Source organism: Eptesicus fuscus, chromosome 4 (assembly GCF_027574615.1).
Source record: "Eptesicus fuscus isolate TK198812 chromosome 4, DD_ASM_mEF_20220401, whole genome shotgun sequence".
NCBI lineage: Eukaryota > Metazoa > Chordata > Mammalia > Chiroptera > Vespertilionidae > Eptesicus > Eptesicus fuscus.
The window spans coordinates 103,822,323-103,841,874 of NC_072476.1; the positions used below are offsets into that span (position 1 = coordinate 103,822,323).

Consider the following 19,552-nt stretch of genomic DNA (forward strand, 5'->3'; position numbering starts at 1 on the left):
CACAGTCCCTATTGGGCATGGAGCCCTGACCGGGAATTGAACCCTGACCTCCAGGTTCATGGGTTGGTGCTAACCACTGAACAGCACCATCCTGGCGCCAATGTCTTTAAACCAACCATGCTCAGAGCCCCTTGCAATGAGAACTCGCAGTGTGCAGCCTGGGTAAGGACGCTTTTCATGTGGGGCCGACAAGAGAAGCATACCATCACGAATCCAAGAAAATAAATTTATTCAACTTTGAAGGAAAATAATCCACAGACATAAAGAAAGTTAAATATAAACTGCAGGACACAACTAGTCATACTAGTGAATAATGGCTTGTGTGGCCAGCAAAGTACCAAAACGACATTCTGAGACTGATTGAGGTATTTAGCTATTTTTGGCGATAGAAATGTTGTCAGCCTATTGTGAAATAGCAAGATAGTTTTCCCAAACACACAGTTTTAAGTTGAATTAGGTTCTACGTCCATGAAATTTATATGAAACTAAATTATGTAGCTCTTATCGAAAACCATAGCAGCAAGGTAGCAGAAAAATCTATGAAACATCTATTACAAAGTAACATGTTGAACTTTAAACACCCAATTCCAGCTTTTCACTGTCCTTGCGAGAAAGAGGGAATTTAAAATTACCAACCATTAGGCTATTTCCTAAAAAGGTCCGAGCTAAATGGCAAATACTACTGAAGTTAAAGCTAACTTTAAAGTTTTATTCACCTTTTAAAAAAATACTTAAAGTGAGAAGTATTCTTCATTGCGATAAGATCCTTCTCTTTTTTATAAACGTTTTGAGAGAGCCATCCCAGTGCTCCTAAGAATGATGTTTAGGCTACTAAGGGACTGAACAATAATTCAGAAATTACTCAGGCCCCTTGCTTTTCTTCAGACACCCTGCTAGGAGGCCAATCACTGCACTCAGAGGGGAAATTAAAACGATGAAACTTCTTTTACTATTTTAAATTAATCCTACACGAGGTTTGGTGAGGAAGGCGGTTTCTGCGTTTGGCTCGAATAAGCTGGGGGTTCTCTGTGGGGATTTAACACCTTGTTTCTCGTTCACATAAATAATGAGGATGTGTCTGGCTATCGTCTGTGAAACAAACACCTATTTCTCACACTTCTCACCCCAGGATGCGGTGGGCTTCATTGCGACCTGCTTCGACTTACAAAGTGCTTCCCGTACCTCTTCCCTTCGTAGGTACCCGGGGACGAAAACCCAGCTGTGCCTGAGGGCAGCCCGCTGCCCAGATGCTAGGGTTTTCTTCCCCCTCCTCGGTGTGGACCGGCTCTAAGTCCTACTTCTACTACGGAGTGCTCCGACACGAACCGGAATTTGGGAAAGGGAGGGGTTTCTGTTTGTTTGTGTTTTTTTTTGGTTCACGGTAAGGTGGCCTGTGCAAACATTTTCAAGTTTTCTACAGGAACACGTATTTGTTTAAAAATTCAGCGAAGACCAGCATGTTCCCATCACGTGGGTAACTGCAATCACTGTAGAAGTGTTCAAGGAGTTTGGGGAGGTATCAAAAGGGCTTGGTAAAGAAACGGACTTGTCGATTTGTTTTCATTAGGTGCGTGGACCAAAGCATTGGGTCGGCTTCAGACTGTAGCCGCTACATTCTTCAGATGGGTCCCCGTGACCTTCAGGACACAGCGGGCAGTGTCGTAAAAAACAGCCATGCTTGAAGTGTAAATTACTAAAAATATCTTCATCAGTTTTATGTCAAAATAAAATTTCCATATCCAAACTATCTTTTTTTGTTCTCTTACTTATAATGTTAGCTCCCAATCATGTAAAAAAGGTAGCCTGTGCTTTCATTCGCATTCGAGTTTCCCGAACTGCAGAAGCCACCTGATTTGTCACTTTTTCAAAAGCAAGCATGATTCACGTGACATTAAACGACACAGCCACTCGAAGCTCAGCATCACAGAATGAACACCCACAACAACAAGACGATCACTGCCACGAAACAGTCTTGGAGACGAATCTTGAGAAGTATTTACAATTCACAAGGGGAATATCTATCTCATTAAGTGTTTTTCTTCTTCTTTTTTTAATATCACGTTTCAACATTTCAGGAAAAGGCATTTAGAATCCACACTCTCCCCCCCCGGAACCCCCCCACCGCCCCAGAAGCTTTAAACATGGTTTTGGTTTAAGCATTTATGCCCCGGCCCTCTCTTGGCCATGAAATACTTAGCTCGGGGGAAATCAAAGGCTACGGCATGATGTTGTTGAGCTGGTCTGTGCTCACATAGCCGCACGCCGAGAGGAACTCCTTGTCGGGCCGGGGCAAGGCAGTGGCGTTGAGGACCAGGCCCTGCGGAGACTGGACTAGATGGATGGAGGTATAGTCAGGGACGGGCATCGCCGGGCCTGGGGCCGGCCCCGCTGTCCCAGACCTCCGGGCAGTAGTGGTAAGGCTTTCCGTGGTGATGTAAATGTCTTCCTGGTTAAAGCTTGGCTCTCCACGCGCTGCCACCTCCACGTGAGGGGCCACCGGGATGCACTTTTTGGCGTCTGCCTCGCAGAAGTAGGCGCTGTCCGTGATGAAGTTGGCTTGGCAGGGGACCACCTCTGGGTGCGCGTCGCCCTGGGCTGTCCCTGCCTTACTCTTCTGGCCCGGGGACAGGACCACACTCCCTGCCGGTGTGATGTCGCTCACCTGGGCGTAAAAGTCAATGTTGGCCAGTGGACTCGGACTGTGGAGCGGAGCGTGGGCAGCGTGGTGCGTTGCCTCGGTGTCACCGAGAAGAAGTGGTCTTGCTTTGCTTTCCTCTGCCAGGAGAACACCGGGCTCCTGAGCCGCAGGGGGCGCATCCCTACAAGGTGGGTTGTTTTGATTCTTCATGTCAAGGCACAAGAGATCTGCTTCCCCTTTTAACCTCTGTGGCTGAGCAACCTCTGAGGTAGCGTCACCCACGTCACTGGCATGGAGATCAGCCTCCAGAATGTCAGGGTCATAACAGCTGGTACGGCCGGAGTCGTCATCCTTCGCCCCCAGGATGTTAAGTAGTTTCTCATGGTCATGGCTGAGGAGTCTGTCTGTGTCCGACCCTTCAGTCTTCTCATCAGGGTCGTCAATGTCTAGCTCAATGAATTCAACCCAGGAGTCATCATTGTAGAACTCAGGCTTGTAGTTGTCATGGATGGCTAAGATTGTGTTCACCTCTTCTAACTTTCCTTCCTAAGGAACAGAAAGGAAATGAAGATCTATGAAAAGAAACTCACAGTGGTTAAGTGTGTTAACAAATAACATTAAGAGAATAATTATGGCTATAATAAAGGCATTAGTAACAGAACCACATAATAAAAATACATACTAGTGAAGAACTTTTAAATATACAAGACATAATTTTAGAAGATGTAATATTAAAATTTTTTTTTCTTCAGAAGAGGTACAAAAAATGGAATGTGTTACATGTAGCTTGCAAAAGCTCTCAACACAAGACAATGTTTTACAGATAATGCAATTAGTGTTATCTATAACTTAGATAATTTATTAATTACCTTGAAGAGACCTGGATCAATTCCTTTAATCTTTGGAACTGGAACTGGGGGCAGAATCAGCATCTTAATCCTTGAAGACAATTAAAATTTTGGTGTGATATATCTTAAAAGTTGTACCTTCTCTTATTTCAAAAGATAGAAATAAAACAGTGGCAGTGCTATTACTTATTCAAATATCCTACTCCTTTATAAGTGGAACATGAGAAAGAGCATGAAAATATTAAGCAGAAAATAAAGAGGAAAACCTATAGAAGAACAAAAGAACAAAACAATAACAACAAAAAGCCCCTATCTGAAGTCAATTTAAATTGCCCTAACCGGTTTGGCTCAGTGGATAGAGCGTCAGCCTGCGGACTCAAGGGTCCCAGGTTCGATTCCAGTCAAGGGCATGTAACTTGGTTGTGGGCACATCCCCAGTAGGGAGTGTGCAGGAGGCAGCTGACCGATGTTTCTCTCTCATCGATGTTTCTAACTCTCTATCCCTCTCCCTTCCTCTCTGTAAAAAAAAAACACCAATAAAATAAATATAAAAGAAAAAATAAAACATGGCTTTCCTGTAATCTTTTTTTTTTCTTAATGCCTTTTATTGACAGCCAGCATTAGTATTTGGGAGTGAGAAATTTGATTCCATCTAAAGCCAATTTCCATTTCAGTTATAAGAAAGGTAATGTTAAAGCACTTCACACCAGTAATTTGCAGAGAAAAGGCAGGCAGGGACAGAGAGAGGGAGGGAGACAGGGAGAGAGGCAGAGGGGGAGGGAGGCAGGAAGGAAGGAAAGAAGGAAGGAAGGGATCGCCAATCCACATGGAGCCAAATTAGGGTGGACTCACGTCAATTATGAGATTATGTAAGATGACCTCATTAGCCACAGTGTCACTGCAGGGCTCATTTCAGTTGGGACAGACTACATTTGGACTATTTCTAACTAGTCTGTATTGATTTACATACACAATTCCATGAAGCAGTTTAAATTTTCTGTCCCAGATATTTAAATTATTTTTTTACCATGATTCATGCCATTATCTATGCTGCCTGTTTTGTGCCTTATTGTATCACTGGCACTTAGGACTATTCTTGGCACATAGGTGATGCTCAACAAACATTTCTTAAGTAAATTTGAATAAATCATTTATCTGTTTTGTTACTAGTGTAACTGGAGTTATTTTTTCTTTTTGTTTTTTTTAATCCTTACCCTAAGATATTTTTCCATTGATTTTTTAGAGAGAGGGAAAGACAGAGAAAAATACTGATGTGAGATAAACACATCGATTGGTTGCCTCCTGACCAGGGGCTGGGCCGGGGAGGAGCCTGCAACTGAGGTACATATCCTTGACTGGAATCAAACCCAAAACCTATCGGTCCTCAGGCCAATGCTCTATCCACTGAGCCGAACTGTCTAGGGCTAGAGTTTGTTTGAAAATCAACATCGTAGCTCTAGAATAAAGCTCGGAGATTAAAAATTCCAACCAACTCATTTTATTATTTTTTTTTTTAAAAAAACTAAGTGTCAGAGATGTTACCACTGGGCAGGAATGGCAACCTGACTTTGGTTATCAGCTGATATTCCACTCAATGTTGATAGATCCTCCCTTCCCCCAACTGATGGACGGAGTATGATGTAAACAGCACCTGCGGCCTGGACATTCCTGAGCACCTAACCAGGCACCTTATATGGACTGCACATTGAACCAGCAATCAGCACCTGCCAAATACCCTAAGCCCCTGATTCCTAAGTACCTAATCATGTGCCTAATCATGTGCCTTGTATGGAACTACCAATCAGCGCATGCCGAGTACCCTAAGCCCCATCCCTTCCCATTCTTCCCCTCAAAAGGCGTGTTCACTCCTGCACATGTGCTCTCTTCCTTTGCGAGGCAGCCCAGCAGGGTCCTTCTCCTCTACTAAAGCCTGGAGTCCTGGTTTTCGGCCCTCTATCTCATCTTTCAAATGTGAATGGACAGTTTAGTCTATTCCACAAGGAGCTCCTTTTCTGAATATTTCCATTGTTTTTTTTTGTTTTTTTTTAAACCTAACTGAAGGGATAAACCAAATTCCATTTTACTAGTTGTTTTGACTAGCCTCCATTAGGGTTACTCAGTGGGGCAAGTATTAAAGCAAACTGTTACTGATGACTACAAGATAAAGAAACAATATAAATTGTTAATGATAATGTTTTGAATGCCTCTGATAAAGCAGGTACTGATGGATACATCTTGCACTAAACCATGGGTCGGCAAGTTATGGCCTGTGGGTGAACCTAGTCTGCTTTGTTTTTCTGTTTTCTTTATAGTTTTTAAAAACATTACATTTATTGGGATGATGTTGGTTAATAGGATCACCAAGTTTCAGTGTAGATTTCTGTTATGAGATCTGCATATTGCACTGTGTGCCCCCCACCCAAAGTTAAATCATCTTCCATCGCCATATGCCCTCTGTTTTTTTAAAAATATATTTTATTGATTTTTTACAGAGAGGAAGAGAGAGGGATAGAGTGTTAGAAACATCGATCAGCTGCCTCTTGCACAACCCCTACTGGGGATGTGCCCGCAACCAAAGTACATGCCCTTGACCGGAATCGAACCTGGGACCCTTGAGTCCGCAGGCCGACGCTCTATCCACTGAGCCAAACCGGTTTTGGATGCCCTCTGTTTTTATAAATAAAGTTTTACTGGAACATAGTCATATTCATCAGTTTTCATACTATCTATGGCTGCATTGGCTATGACAGAGACTGCACGACCCGGAGAGAATGCCTGGACACTCAGCATTCAGCACTTTATAAAACTGAACATTCCATGCAGTCCTTACAACTCCCAGGGAGGGAGGAGGCATTCTATGGAGAGACTGAGGGGTTTAGGGCAGGTGTTCAAGTCATGCACTAATATTTGGCACAGCTGGGCTCAAATCTAAATCACCCGGCACAACCCGGCCTTTGCCCCTGAGGTGCCACTCTTGTTCGGTTCTGCATCTCTAAATGGATGTTTCCAATGTTTGGAACATACAGAAACATACCATAACCCTAATCAGAGGAAGCAAAGAGTTCCAAATGTCCAGTGCTTGTTTTTATTTTATTTTATTTTATTTTATTTTATTTTATTTTATTTTATTTCTTTATTGATTATGGTATCACATAATTGTCCTCACCCCCCCATTCCCATCCCGAACCCCTCCCCATGTATCAGTGCTTGGTTTTTATGCGTGCCCCCCTTTTGTGAAGAGGCTGACACGTTGAAGCACGTGTTGGCAGTTAGCTTTCTAGGTGCTGCGGTTGACCTGATGCCAGGGTGCCCAATCCTGTGGCCCAGGATGTCACAGAGTGTCCTACCTGTGAATGAAACAAGACAGTGGGAATGCCACAGGAAGAGATGGGCATGGCGACAAACCAGAGAATGCATGCCCTACCCCAATGGGACGGCCGGGCCCTGCTTCGGTGTATGCTGCCAGAGGGTCCCATCAACCCAGTCTCCCTAGATCTTTTCGTTTTTTGTTTTTTTTTTTAATATATTTTATTGATTCTTTACAGAGAGGAAGAGAGAGGGATAGAGAGCCAGAAACATCGATGAGAGAGAAACATCGATCAGCTGCCTCCTGCACACCCCCCACTGGGGATGTGCCCGCAACCAAAGCACATGCCTTGACCGGAATCGAACCCAGGACCCTTGAGTCCGCAGGCCGACGCTCTATCCACTGAGCCAAACCGGTTTCGGCGATCTTTTCGTTTTTAAAGACAATCTGGAAACATGAATTTCTATGTGAAAATTCCATATTTTTTGGTAAAACACTCTGTAGGAAAATCTTTACTTTCAAAATCAAAACAACATCAAGTAACAAAACATGGGTCGGCAGGTTGACTGCGGCTTTCTGTTTGCCCTGCTGTTTCACGCTGATGCCGTTCTTTCTTTCCTGATTAGTAACAGCTCCAAGGCTGGGGGCGAGTCGTATGCTGGGAACCACAGAGTCTACAATGGAGGTGACCTTGGCATGAAGCTATGTTGTGACTTTGCTATCCTCTTACTGAAATCCAAGGTACAGTTCAAGTTTTGCGAGCGTGGACTCAGTTATCCGGACTTAAAAAAGGAGGAGGGGACTCAAAACTTCAAGCAAAGACACGGAGGACCTGAAGCGCCTCCCAGCCCAAGGCTCTGGGACGGCTCACAGGGCACCTCAGTCTAATCACTATTTTAATTGCTAGAACTACATGTTCTTTCCACACCTGCTGACAAATGTGGTCTACCATTTCCTACTTTCATTAAATCATGGAAATTTAGATGACGATAAGGATTTTATGGGCAAATGAAAGAAAACATGTAATTCTTTTCTGCAAAGCACTTACTTTAGCACAGGAAATCTGGAAGTACAAAACCATTTCTAAAACTGTTACAATTTGATGGTTTTGACCAAACTTTATAGTTAAGAACTTCATCATTCATAGAAAACACTCTTCTGACAGAGGTTAATATACTTTCTTTGAAATCCTATTTTTAAAAAAAATATTTTTATTGATTTTAGAGAGGAAGGGAGAGGGAAAGATAGAAACATCAATGAGAGAGAATCATTGATTGGCTGCCTCCTGCACGCCCCCTAATGGGGATCGAGCCCGAAACTCAGCATGTGCCCTTGACCAGAATGGAACCTAGGACCCATCAGTCCGCAGGGCGACACTCTAGCCCCTGGGCCAAACCTGTTAGGGCTGAAATCCTATTTTTGGAGAGTGTTATTTTTTCTTTGAAATATTATTAGCTAATATACTTAAACTACCTAACATTTATTTAGCTTTCACAATGACTCAACATCGACAGCTAATGTCAAGAGGAAATTACTTTATATACATCAGGGTTTTATCGGCTGCAGTTCCGTATAAACTAGCCCTTTAACTGTACAGATCAATGAATTAAAATTAATCAACAAAATAATTTGACTCCTTTGTTGTTGGTATTAATTAAACATATACATTACTTAAAGGTCTAAAAATGTATTTAGCCCAGCTGGTATGACTCAGTGGTTGAGCATCGACCTATGAACCAGGAGGTCACGGTTTGATTCCTGGTCAGGGCACATGCCCGTGTTGTGGGCTCGATCCCCAGTGTGGGGTGTGCAGGGGGCAGCCAATCAATGATTCTTCTCATCACTGATGTTTCTATCTCTCTCTCCCTCTCCCTTCCTCTCTGAAATCAATAAGATATATTTTAAAAAAGGTATTTATTCTTTTCCTATTTTCCCCCAAAGAAGTAACAGTTGTGTTTGTAAAAGGACATGTTGCTAGGAAGTGAGGTGCAAAATGAACGTCTGCAGTGAGAATTTTGCTTCCCCATCGGCTGACATTGTAAAGCTGGAGATGCCACTCTCCAACAGGAACCCTTTCAGATTCCCCTAGCAGGGGTCCTCAAACCTTTTAAGCAGGGGGCCAGTTCACTGTCCCTCAGACCGTTGGGAGGGCCGGACTATAGTTTAAAAAAAACTATGAACAAATTCCTATGCACACGCACATATCTTATTTTGAAGTAAAAAAAAAAAAAAAAGGCAAAAACACCCACATGTGGCCCGTGGGCCGTAGTTTGAGGACGCCTGCTAGAGACCTGGAAGGCTCACTCCAGAACTCCAGATGCTGAGCATTCTTCCTGCGACTCCCGTTCTTTTTGGATGTTGACAAATGCCATCCATACAACTTCAAACATCAAATTAGAAAGCTTTTACGTATCTTCACAGAGACTGCATTTTTGATTTGAAGATGCCCCTTGGCTTGTCCTGGGGAACTTGACTGCTGTTCTGGGTGGGGTGACTGACCGTCTCGGTTTGTCTGGAACTCAGGGATTTCTCGGGACACTGGACTTCTAGTGCTAAGAATAGGCAAGTCCCAGGCAAACTGGGAGTGTTGGTGACCCTAGTTCTAGGGGAAAGGGCTAGATTAACTCATGGGACTCTAAAAATATTCGAAATGTAAGAAAACTGGCAATCAGGATCAACAATTTTTCCTCTATGTTGTATGAAAATTTCTTGAAGTCTGCACCGAGTTTCTTTCAGGGAGAAACATAGAATTACAGATCTTACAACGCCAGGGAAATTTAATGGTCACAAAATTGAACATAATACCCATGAGAACATGAAGACCCAGAGAGGTTAAGGGATCACCCAGGTCAAACACAGTGGCAGAATAACATTTGGAACCCGAGTCTTTTACCTCCCAGAGAACACAGACAGGACTCTCCTTAGAAAAACTTAGAATTTAAGCTATGTTGACACATGCATTTGAAATTGCAAATCCTAAGTATCCAAATAATTTAGAAGTTTTTTTAAAAAATATTTTTATTGATTTCAGAGAGGAAGGGAGAAAGAGATAGAAACATCAATGATGAGAGAGAATCATTGATCAGCTGCCTCCTGCATGCCCGCCACTGGAGATTGAGTCCACAAGCCAGGTACATGCCCTAGACCGGAATCGAACCTGGGACCCTTCAGTACGCAGGTTGACTCTCTATCCACTGAGCCAAACTGGCCAGGGCAGAATCTAAATAATTTAAATAAAACTTGAAATTACTTGAAATTGCCAAGGGTGTATTAGATTAGTTTATCTCGGTGGCTTTAGTTTGCCACTTCAATTTGCTTGTACATCAGATTAGGACAGTGTGAAGCTCAGCCAAAGGCACAGAGCTCCCGACGGTCTTGTGCGAATGTGTGACCTTGTTCAGGACTGTGAAGAGGTGAGGAGGCGGCTCTGAGAAACAGCCTTGTTAGGAGGCGCATAGCCAGGTGCGCAGCCCCTAGCCTCTCCATGTCCTACACAACGTCCCAGAGAGAAGGCCAACCTGCGAACCCTCTCTGACGCACACATCCAAGTGGTAAATATATAACTGGAGGTGACATTTTCTTGGGTTAATTACGATTTTCACTCATGATTTGCAAAAGAAAACACACCAAATAACGAATGGAAAAACACATGGAAATCCAAACAACTGGGAGAAACATGAAGGCAGACTATGTCACACCTACCTCTGCTGCTTAGAAAACATGAATAAAAATATCACCGTCAGCCCAAACATTCCAAAAATAATAATTAAGAACCACGGAAACTGGAAATCTGAAACACAGGAGAACAATATCTCACTCACAGAATTACCAAGAGCTGAAGTTGACATTGCACTTTCTTTTTTCACATAAACATATTCCCTAATTTGTATTCGTTAGTAGTCAGTGATTTCACTGATAACCACTGAAAACAGAACACAGCAATTTAGAATAGAGGTCTGTTCTGTTCCAAGAACATGTCTTGAAATCCTTTCACATTAAAAAAAATCAAAATGAACAGCACACAGCTTAAGCATAGTCCATGTTATAAGGAAAAACTGCTGTATGTGTCTTATATGTTCAGGGGTGTCACTGGAGGCTTCAGCTCTAGCAAACAGGGCTGCTGAGCAACATGGGACTTTACTTCAATACCATCTACTTGGTTCCTTTTTTAAAAGGTGTGGTGAGAGTTTTTATCCTCCAGACTGAGGATGCATCAGAAAGATGGGGACAGAGTTTTTATTTATTTATTTTATTCTTAATATTTTTATTGATTTCATAGAGGAAGGGAAGGGGAGAGAGAAACATCAATGATGACAGAGAAGCACAGATGGGCTGCCTCCTGCACACACCCTTCTGGGGTCTGAGCCCACAACTTGGACATGTGCCCTGATCGGGAATCGAACTGTGACCTCCTGATTCATAGGTTGATGCTCAACCACTGAGCCACACTGGCCGGGCAGAGTTTTTATGTTTGAACCACAAAGGAAACTTTTTAGACTTGCAGAGCTAATCATTTCACAGCTTCAAAAACTCCTTGGACAGGAGATCACTACGGGGGCTCCCTCCTTCAGATTTTCATAAACTCTGTAGCAGATTTCGGGAAATCGGTTTGTACAATTTCTATTTGATTCCTTAAAAACAAGTGCTTGCAGCTGGTTCCCAGCCTTCTTACTGCACTGGCGGAGGTTTGCTGCGTTTTAATTAAAAAGGGCAGGTGGTACTTTAATGTTGCCTTATTAAAAGGAGGCCTTTATACTGTAACTAGAGGCCCGGTGCATGAATTCATGCACAGGCAGTGTCTAGCCGGCCCACCCTGATCGGGGCTGATCAGGCTGGGCTAACCAGGGGGAGGGGCCATGGGCAGTTGGCTGGCCAGCTCCGCCCCTGATCAGGGTGGGATAGCTGGGGGGAAGGGCCACAGGCGGTTGGCCAGCCGTCCCCACCCCCTGGTCAAACTCCTGATCGAGGGGACAATTTGCATATTAGCCTTTTATTATATAGGATATGCTTTCCTTATTTTAATGTTCTTGTTTACTTATTAAAATCGCTCAGGGAGATATTATGGGTGTTATGGAGAACCAGTGGGAAAGAGAACACCACTTGTGTCTGGTGGCATTTTTAGTTTTATATCAATGACATGTTCAGGAACATAACATAAAGCTGGTGCTTTGTTTTCTTCTTTTTTTTTTTAACATGGAAGAAGAAGACAGTTAAAATAATCTATGTTAATCGAATGAAATGCAATCACAATAAGCTTAAAGCGAGTGTGGCAAGTGTGCTTTATAAACCAGAATTTCATCATATCAAATTGTTTGAAACAGCAAGCCTATTAAATAGAGCTTAAAAAAAAAATGGAGTTATAGACATTTTGACTCAAGCGTTATTTAGTATCATGGATTCTACCTATACGGTAAATGCAGAAATACACATTTCATTTCTCTGTAGCCTGTGATTATTCTTTAACAAACCTTAGCTCCTCTCATGGCCCGTAAACCTTGTCCTTAATGGACATGAGCTATAGCCCATTCTCATTCAGGAGTGATAACATTTTATACACTTAATATCAAGCAGCCTTCTTGATTTCTGTATGCCAACACTTGAATTCTCTTATTATGAATTTATAGGCTTCATGTCTTTAAACTTTCATTATCTTTGTATTTCTCTTGTACATGATCTACAGATGTTCCAGGCCATTCTCAGGCATAACTGGCCACTACTCATTAAGACTTCTCCAGGTATGGGGGAAAAAAGGAGATATATGTACTACTATATGTAATACTTTAAACAATAATAATAAAAAAAAGACTTCTCCAGGTAAAAGCCACACTCGAACTTTCTAACATCAAACAGCACCTGCATTTGACTACCTGCGCTGACTCAGTATTCGGCTTCCTCTTAGATGCCACGTCGTGCATCTACTTTAGAGATGCAGAATTTCTCATTATGTATTTGAAAACTTTTTTTTTTTTTCTGATTACAAATGCAAACAACTCACTGTAGCAAATTTTAGAATTATAGAATCACCTGAAATTCTGATATCTGGAGATAACCCTCATTAACACCTTCCCCTCTCTACAACTTGCACCTATCCCACAACTTTTCCTGAATTAAAGGATTCAAACACTAAATCGTCCTGCTTTTTAATGGGTTATACCTGCTCTAGAGAGTGAGCTTGAGGTCACCCCAACATTAGCTGCTAATGTATCTTGATTTGGACAACATCCTAACACAGCTCAGCGAATGCATCACTATAGATCGACGAAAGCCATGGTGGCTGCCACTTTAATCTTTCATTTTTACCTTCTTCACAGGGCACTGGGCTCATCTGAGGAAGTGTCACATAGAGTACCTCACTGAACTCGCCATACTTTTCTGAGTTTCGTTGTCTGCATCTCACGCGCACTTCATACTCTTTATCCAGTCTCAGTGAGTACACTGGAACGGATGTTGACAACACAGGGTCCATCTTTCAAGACAAAACATAAGATGTATTGGTTAGACAGTCAACACACAATGCAATAAACTCTGCAAGTTTCATCCGTATTCATCTGTAAAATAGGTAATATTTTGAAAATGCACTGGGTGGTTGCTATTTAAAGAAAGATCAAGGCAAATAACTTTACAAAGAATCATTTGTTCTATGGACAACAGGCCTCAAACTTATTTTGGTATAAACACAGAGATTTGATACTTATGTAGAATAGGCTGTCACATATCCTAAGATCAAAGCATAATAAAATTATTATGGAAAATGACAGAACTATAAAGAAGATTACAGGTATGTTTGCCTACCCTTTGTGATATCACAGTTTTGTATGAAAACATAAGAACACAAAAACAAATCATAGTCATCCTTTGGAAATTCTGGGTAGTCATTCATATGATCAAAGAATTGGAAGGGGTCCTAGGAAAATTATAGTTGTCTTAATTGAACTTTCTCTTTTTTTTGTTAATCCTCACCCAAGGATATGTTCCCATTGATTTTAGAAAGCGTGGAAGAGAGGAGGAGAGACACACAGAGAGAGATACATCAATGTGAGAGAGACACATCATCGATTGGTTGCCTCCTGTATGCTCCCCAACCAGGGCCAGGGATGGAGCCTGCAACCAAAGTACATGCCCTTGACCAGAATCGAACCCAGAACCCTTCAGTCAACAGGCCAATGCTCTAGCCATTGAGCCAAACTGGCTAGGGCTTAATTGAACTTTCAAATAATTCTAGTAAAAGCAATTACATATAGAATCCGCATGTTCTAGAAGGTTCAAAGCCACTCCCAAATAATGTGCTATTCAAAATCTGCAAAGAAAAGCCACAGGAGTGCTTGGTAATTAACACCAGGGTCCCATAAGCCTTAAGGCCAGAATGTTCTTTTTCCTTCCAGAGAAGGGCAGGTGAGGCTGTTACACGTTTAAAACATGTCACTATCAAAGAAGCAGACCCAGTCAGTGAGGGTGTTCTCCTCTAAGGCAAACATTCAGACCAAGTACTCAGTATGTGCTTTTCGTGTATTTCCTGGTAGAACACGCCGTTCCTGTTTATAAAAGGCTAGGCACACTCACCTTTTCAACAGCATAGATCTTTCACATAAATATTCTCCTAATTTGTTTTGCTAAGTCAGAAGCTGGACCTTCAGTTTCTAAAACAAATTCTCCTTTCACCTCCGTTAGTTGCTCCTCACACAGTATCCCTTCTGTGTTCCCCTGTGTACATGGGACGGTAATTTTGCACTGTGTAAAGACGCTTCTCAACGTATGGAATGTTGCATGCCTAAAAGGCTTTTTAAAGGTGGAATTCTGCGTATTAAAGTTATTATTTTTCTTGAAATATTTTAAAAGCCCATGTTTTCATTCCTAATGCCCTAATTTCTCTGCTACTGTCACCAATGTTATTTCTTTATAGATTTTACTAATAACAAAAGCAGACAGGGGCTCTCAGTGATTGGACTCATGCCCCCTCTCCGTCCTCTCTCAGCCCTCCACACCCGGCACGCCACACTCCATCTGCTCACATCCCACCTGCTCACACAGCTCCCACTGCCACACGGAACTCCGCCACCTGCCTGCGAGGGAACGCCCATTCTTGGCCAAGCCTAAGTGTCAGCATTGCTGACATTCTAAGGAGTCTTTCCTGGCACTTTCCCTACCACCCTGCCAGATAATACACATCATATATTGCTTCTGGAGTTTTCCTGCTCAGATTTCTATATTAGACTGCAAATTCTCTGGGGGCAAACAATGCCTTCATTATCTTTAGGTATACAGTGGGTGAGCAAGAGATGGCCCATACGCTGTAGATAATTCTATGCCACTCATTAAGTTCTGAAAGGAAACCACCAATTCTTAACTTGTTTAGCAGGTAAATAGTGTAAGCAACTACATGGTCATTAGTATTACTTTTATATTAAAAATGCATTTAATTACCAAAAAAAAAAAAAAAAGACACAGCAATTCCAAATTCAACATTGCCAAGTGGTAACATGAATTCCCAATCTAAGCAATAAACACTAGCCTCTTTCCCTTCTACTTACAAACCTCTCCTCTTTTTACCTTAGGACATTCGTGCTCATAACCCATTTGACTGCGAGTTTCTTCCAGAGAGAGGGCGATTCTTATGAATAGACCCTTGATATTCACGACCACTTTATCTGAGACCCTTGCAAATGACCAGCCTTACAAATACTTTGAATATGTCACTTCACTCATAGAAGGTAAGCAAACATTAACTGACCCCTTGGAACTATCTAATGTGACGTTGAGCAGGGTACAATGAAGAGTGTGATGAGGCCTTGTTGGGAGGCAGCTCCGAGCATCACTGACTGAGTCCCAGGCTCCCTTGCACCTAGCTCAGAGCTCACGATGTAAGCTGCCTACTTGTGCTGCGGCTGAGACATGACTACGTGCCCAGGTCTTTCAGGCTTGAAAGTATGATTAGAAAATGAATGAGTTCTATTGTTCTGATGTACATCTCTGTTTTTAGCTTGCCAAGCTTTTTAGTCTCAGGATTCTTTGACACTCTTAAAAAATTATTGTGAATCGTAAAGATCTGGTTGATTTGGGTTATCCTATCATTATTTACCATATTAGAAATGAAAACTGAGAAATTAAAATGTGCTAATTTTAAAATTAAAATAATAAATTGATTTTATGGTAACATATTTTCATAAAAATTATTGTACTTTCCCAAACAATACGATTATAGTGAAAAGGATGCCATTGTTTTACATTTTTGCAAATCTGCTTAGTAGAAGATGGCTGTATTTTTACATCTGCTCCTAACTAAACCTGTTAGGATGTGTTGTTTTGGTTGACATGCATGATCAAAATTGAGGAAAAGGGTATTTTAATAGGCTTTTCAGGTAATTGTGGATATTCTTTAACACCAACACCCAAACTCAGCAAGTGGTATTTTCTTAAAGATTAGCTACAGTGTGGAATCGGAAACCATATCCGTGAATCTTCTGTACACTGTTCCGTTAGCATCCACCATTCCTTCTGATACTTTGAATGGACCATTTCCCCATGCGTGATTTTCATTACATCACGTACTGATCATTTGGAAAAGACTGGTTCCCTGAGTTATGCAGATTTTCTAAATGTACACACATTTTATTATGCAATACAAAAAGTCACTTTTGCTAACGGTATCACCATTCATCTCATCAGGAGTGTCTTCAAAGATAGGAAGCTAGCAAGTTCATGGTTGTACAAGGAGGTTTTCCAAAACTCCGATTTTCCCTCGCGAGCTCAGATTTTTCATTGGCAACAAACACTGTCAATTGTTTTTCTTAAAGTGATGAGCTTACTTCATTCCTTTTTCAAGAAATGTTTGCCAAATATTTGCCAACTCAAATCTAGCAGTCGTTCTTCCAGGTAAAACTGGCGCTCCAAACCACGGTCCCTACAGAATCAGCGAGTTCCGCTGGCAGCCCCGCTGGGTAAGTGCTTTTTCTCAAGGCAACCATCAGCACCGCGTAGGCAGTGACAGTGCTTTACGCGGACTTCCACGTGGCACACAGAATATTAAAAAGCTGGGACAAAATTGATAATTGTCAAAGCCTCATCAAGAGTGCTCTTGTGTGCAACTGGCTCCCTCCCTCCCCTCCCTGTGAGTGCTCGGTGACCAGCAGCACGGGTCGGTCTTACTGCCATGCTTGGTGCTAAGGCGGCCTCCGTTTCCCCACCACTGCTTTTGTACCATCAGGGCAAATCTCACCACAGTGAGAAAAAAAAAAAAGAAAGAACATTTTAGTATTATTATGAAAGTGGTCTTGACCTTGCAGACTCGTTGAAAGGGTCTTAGGGACCCTCCGGGGTCTACAGTTCCTGCTTTGAGATCGGCTGCCCTGGGGTACCTGGCACCGCGCCCCGAGTACAGTGGTTATTTCAATCCCTGGTGGCTGGCTACGTGTTTGATGAGCTTGGATTCAGAAAGTCTCGTTTGACTCAGCATCCAACCAGGCTTTTTTTTTTTTACACCAAGTTACAGAATGGATATCTAAATTAAAACGATGCCGAAAACAGAACCTCAAAGCCCAATATTAAACTGTTCAAAGCTGCTCCAAATTTAGCTTCCCCCCGGTGACAAAACCAGCCGCTTCTTCAGCAGTTCACTGAATGGACAGGGCCCGGTGTCTGAAGAGTCGGCAGTGAGGCTGTGCCAGCCGCTGGGCATGACTGATGCCCGGCCAGAAACCACTGGACTTGGCTGGGGCTGTGGCTGTGGTTAGACTGATTTAGAATTAGTTATATTGGGAACAGCATGATAATCCTGTTTTTCTTCGTGCTGTGTGCCATGCGGAATTTATCTAAGTGCCCGGTTCCCACACGCTTGGCAAGGAAGTGAGGAGTTCAGAGGTCAACCAGCACCATGCTCCTTGCAGACTTAAAAACCTCTTAGCGTGATTGTCCCCTGAGGTATTTAACCAAATATCCTTCTGAAGCCTCTAAAGGGCACATTCCCTCCCTCCGTTTCCCTCCTGGAGTCACTTAGGAACTTAATTTAACGAAGCTCTTGTGAGGAGGAGTAGCAACTAACATCATGGGAGAATATTTAGCCATAGCTCACTGTTGACCTTGATCATGACCCTTCCCATGTTTAGCCACATCCCCAAAGACAGCTAAGTGGCTAGAGTATACAAGTTTGTTCTAAAGTTAAACTGGACAGCAAGGATGACTGGGGACATAGTATCCTTTTCCTTCCAGAGGCTTCCATAGAAGCTCCATGCTGTTGGACAGGACCTCAAGATAATATTTTTCTGATTATTTTCCTCCAATAAGAAATGATGCAGCATATAGCATGGACATGTGGTACTAGGTCAAAAGGACATATATCCACGAGAGGGGGTGTTGAAATAAAAGGAAGCCAAATCAGAAGGTTTCCAGTGTGACTTGTAATGATATCTTACCATTTTCCACTGGGTCTCGTTTATCTCTTTGTATTGCAGCTCGTACTCCAGGACGATCCAGCCTTTCTGAACATCTGCGTTGGATGGTGGCTCCCATCTCACCTGGATATCCGCGTGAATCCCCGTCAGGCTGGTGTTCAGCAAAGTCCAGTTGAGGCTGGTGGGTGGATCTGGTTGTACTGTGCGTTTCAATGGAGAGTTAGCACACAGCTGGGCAGTGATGGAATGCTTTCTTCTGAAGAGACCACGTTACTTTACACATTTCATTATTCATACTCTCAATTCTTCTAATAGTCCTATCAGTCTATTCTCACTTTATTAGAGGGCACCACTTTTTTCTTAAGGGTGATCTGTGTGTAACTCTAAAAATCCCCTATAAAAGTCCTTTTCGAGCCGAAACCGGTTTGGCTCAGTGGATAGAGCGTCAGCCTGCGGACTGGGGGGTCCCAGGTTCGATTCCGGTCAAGGGCACGTGCCTTGGTTGTGGGCACATCCCCAGTGGGAGGTGTGCAGGAGGCAGCTGATCGATGTTTCTCTCTCATCAATGTTTCTTTTTTTTTTTTTCTTTTTTTAATATATTTTATTGATTTTTTACAGAGAGGAAGAGAGAGGGATAGAGAGTTAGAAACATCGATGAGAGAGAAACATCGATCAGCTGCCTCTTGCACACCCCCTACTGGGGATGTGCCCGCAACCAAGGTACATGCCCTTGACCGGAATCGAACCTGGGACCGTTGAGTCCGCAGGCCGACGCTCTATCCACTGAGCCAAACCGGTCTCGGCGATGTTTCTAACTCTCTATTCCCCTCTCTGTAAAAAATCAATAAAATATATATATATTTTTAAAAAAGTCCTTTTCGAGTTTGAAGTCTGAACTATAACTTTTCTTAAAGATCGTCTGGGTTTCGCATTTCTTTGAGCTCTGATAGAATTAATGCTTTGGGAGTTGGCAAAGGGATTCATTCTACCTAAGGAACAGAGTCAGAAAGACCTGGCATTGAAACACGTGGCTGTATTAGGAACCCGGGGTAGAGGAGCCTTTTTTCCTCCAAACTGTTCATGACCGGGGGCAAGGACCTTGCTTCACTGCTTTCTGTGTTGCCACCAGCACAGTCCTTCCCAGCACCCAGCCAGCGCTCCTTGGCTCGTCTTCCCAGCCACATGCGATCATTTCCCCAGACCTAAGGAGGCAGGCACTGCACGGCTCTCTCAGATGGCGACGTTGCCGTGTTTTCCTTCACTGAACCCATGTGAACAACTGGCAACAGTGTTTTGCTTGGTTTCTACCAACTGCACATTCTCGGGTAGATCTGCTGCACTTCGCCTATTAGCACCACAAAGACCACAATTTCCC

The 19,552-nt window shown here is 42.8% G+C and overlaps 1 protein-coding gene across 6 annotated transcripts in view; it reads right to left on the bottom strand.

The window, feature by feature from the left end:
* Window positions 1-212: 212 nt before the first annotated feature.
* Window positions 213-19,552, bottom strand: part of GHR (growth hormone receptor) — a 213,743-nt gene continuing 194,403 nt past the window's right edge. For 4 of the 6 annotated variants that reach the window (XM_054715291.1, XM_054715288.1, XM_054715289.1 and 1 more), the window contains 5 exons: window positions 18,199-18,377; window positions 13,094-13,259; window positions 10,496-10,583; window positions 3,508-3,577; window positions 213-3,184 (listed from right to left, as the gene is read on the bottom strand). In XM_054715291.1, the coding sequence (XP_054571266.1) occupies window positions 2,216-3,184; window positions 3,508-3,577; window positions 10,496-10,583; window positions 13,094-13,259; window positions 18,199-18,377 (1,472 nt within the window). In that variant the 3' untranslated portion in view covers window positions 213-2,215. Of the gene's footprint in view, window positions 3,185-3,507; window positions 3,578-6,680; window positions 6,830-9,574; window positions 10,014-10,491; window positions 10,584-13,093; window positions 13,260-18,198; window positions 18,378-19,552 lie in introns of those variants that run through there. The other 2 variants (XM_054715293.1, XM_054715292.1) reach the window with 2 other exon arrangements.